At 62.9% G+C, this 1,112-nt stretch overlaps 1 protein-coding gene across 1 annotated transcript in view; it reads left to right on the top strand.

Moving 5' to 3' along the window:
- IGSF9 (immunoglobulin superfamily member 9) overlaps window positions 1–1,112 on the top strand; it is a 25,584-nt gene that overhangs the window by 21,152 nt on the left and 3,320 nt on the right. Inside the window, exons 14-16 of the mRNA XM_027768440.1 lie at window positions 124–299; window positions 540–790; window positions 1,001–1,085. Coding sequence (XP_027624241.1) covers window positions 124–299; window positions 540–790; window positions 1,001–1,085 — 512 coding nt within the window. The remainder of the gene's footprint in view (window positions 1–123; window positions 300–539; window positions 791–1,000; window positions 1,086–1,112) is intronic.

Consider the following 1,112-nt stretch of genomic DNA (forward strand, 5'->3'; position numbering starts at 1 on the left):
GTCTGGGGCCTTTTGGTGTGGGGGGGGGGGGGGGGGGGGGGGGGGGGTTGCCAGTTTTCTGGACCCCAAACCTTCCCTGTCTTCCTAGATCATGAAGTGCTCCATTTCCCCCCTGTCCCACAGGGCCAAGCGTCCTGACCGAGCCCATCATGACTGGGTGTCCCTGGCAGTGCCCGTAGGGGCAGCTCACCTCCTGGTACCAGGGCTGCAGCCCCACGTCCAGTACCAGTTCAGCATCCTAGCTCAGAACAAGCTGGGGAGCGGTCCCTTCAGTGAGATCGTCCTCTCTGTCCCCGAAGGTGAGAGGCCTTGCCCCATAGCGGCAGACAGGAGTGGGGAAGGGCTCACAGTGAAGCTGGGTTCTGGGAGGACTGGGTGGGAGGAGACAGGAGTGCTGGGCAGCTGGGGTCAGGGGTGTGTGGAAGATGCCAGCTTGTCTTCAGGGGCTCAGGAAGGGTTGGGCACGGGCAAGGCTGGGGGAGGGGCAGGAGCAGGATGCTGGGACACCCCCCCCTCTGACCTGCATCTGTCCCATTCAGGGCTTCCCACCACACCAGCTGCCCCTAGACTTCCCCCGACAGAGATGCAGCCTTCTCTGTCTCCTCCTCGAGCTCTGGTGGCAGTGAGGACACCCCGAGGGGTACTCTTGCATTGGGATCCCCCAGAGTTGGTCCCCAAGAGACTGGACGGCTACATTCTGCAAGGCCGGCAGGGCTCCCAGGGCTGGGAGGTGCTGGACCGAGCTGTGGCGGGCACGGAAATGCAGTTGTTGGTGCCAGGCCTCATCAAGGTATGTACGAGGAGGGACAGGGAGGGGACAGCCCAGGGGCTGCCACTGCCCTGCTCCATTCTCCGGACCCCATCTTCTCACTCGGTTTTGACCATCTGCACCTCCCACATCCTACCCCACCCTTTCCTCCCAGTGCAGTCTCCAAATGGGGCTGGGGTGGACGGCGCTGGGCCCTGACCCCCTCCCTGGCACCTCATCCCCAATTCCCAGGATGTTCTCTACGAGTTCCGCCTGGTGGCCTTTGAGGGTAACTACGTCAGCGATCCCAGCAACACCGCCAACGTTTCTACTTCTGGTAAGAACCCCGGGTGGTTGGGAAGAG

This window comes from Tupaia chinensis, unplaced genomic scaffold (genome assembly GCF_000334495.1).
Source record: "Tupaia chinensis unplaced genomic scaffold, TupChi_1.0 Scaffold146187_1, whole genome shotgun sequence".
NCBI classification, from domain to species: Eukaryota; Metazoa; Chordata; class Mammalia; order Scandentia; family Tupaiidae; genus Tupaia; species Tupaia belangeri.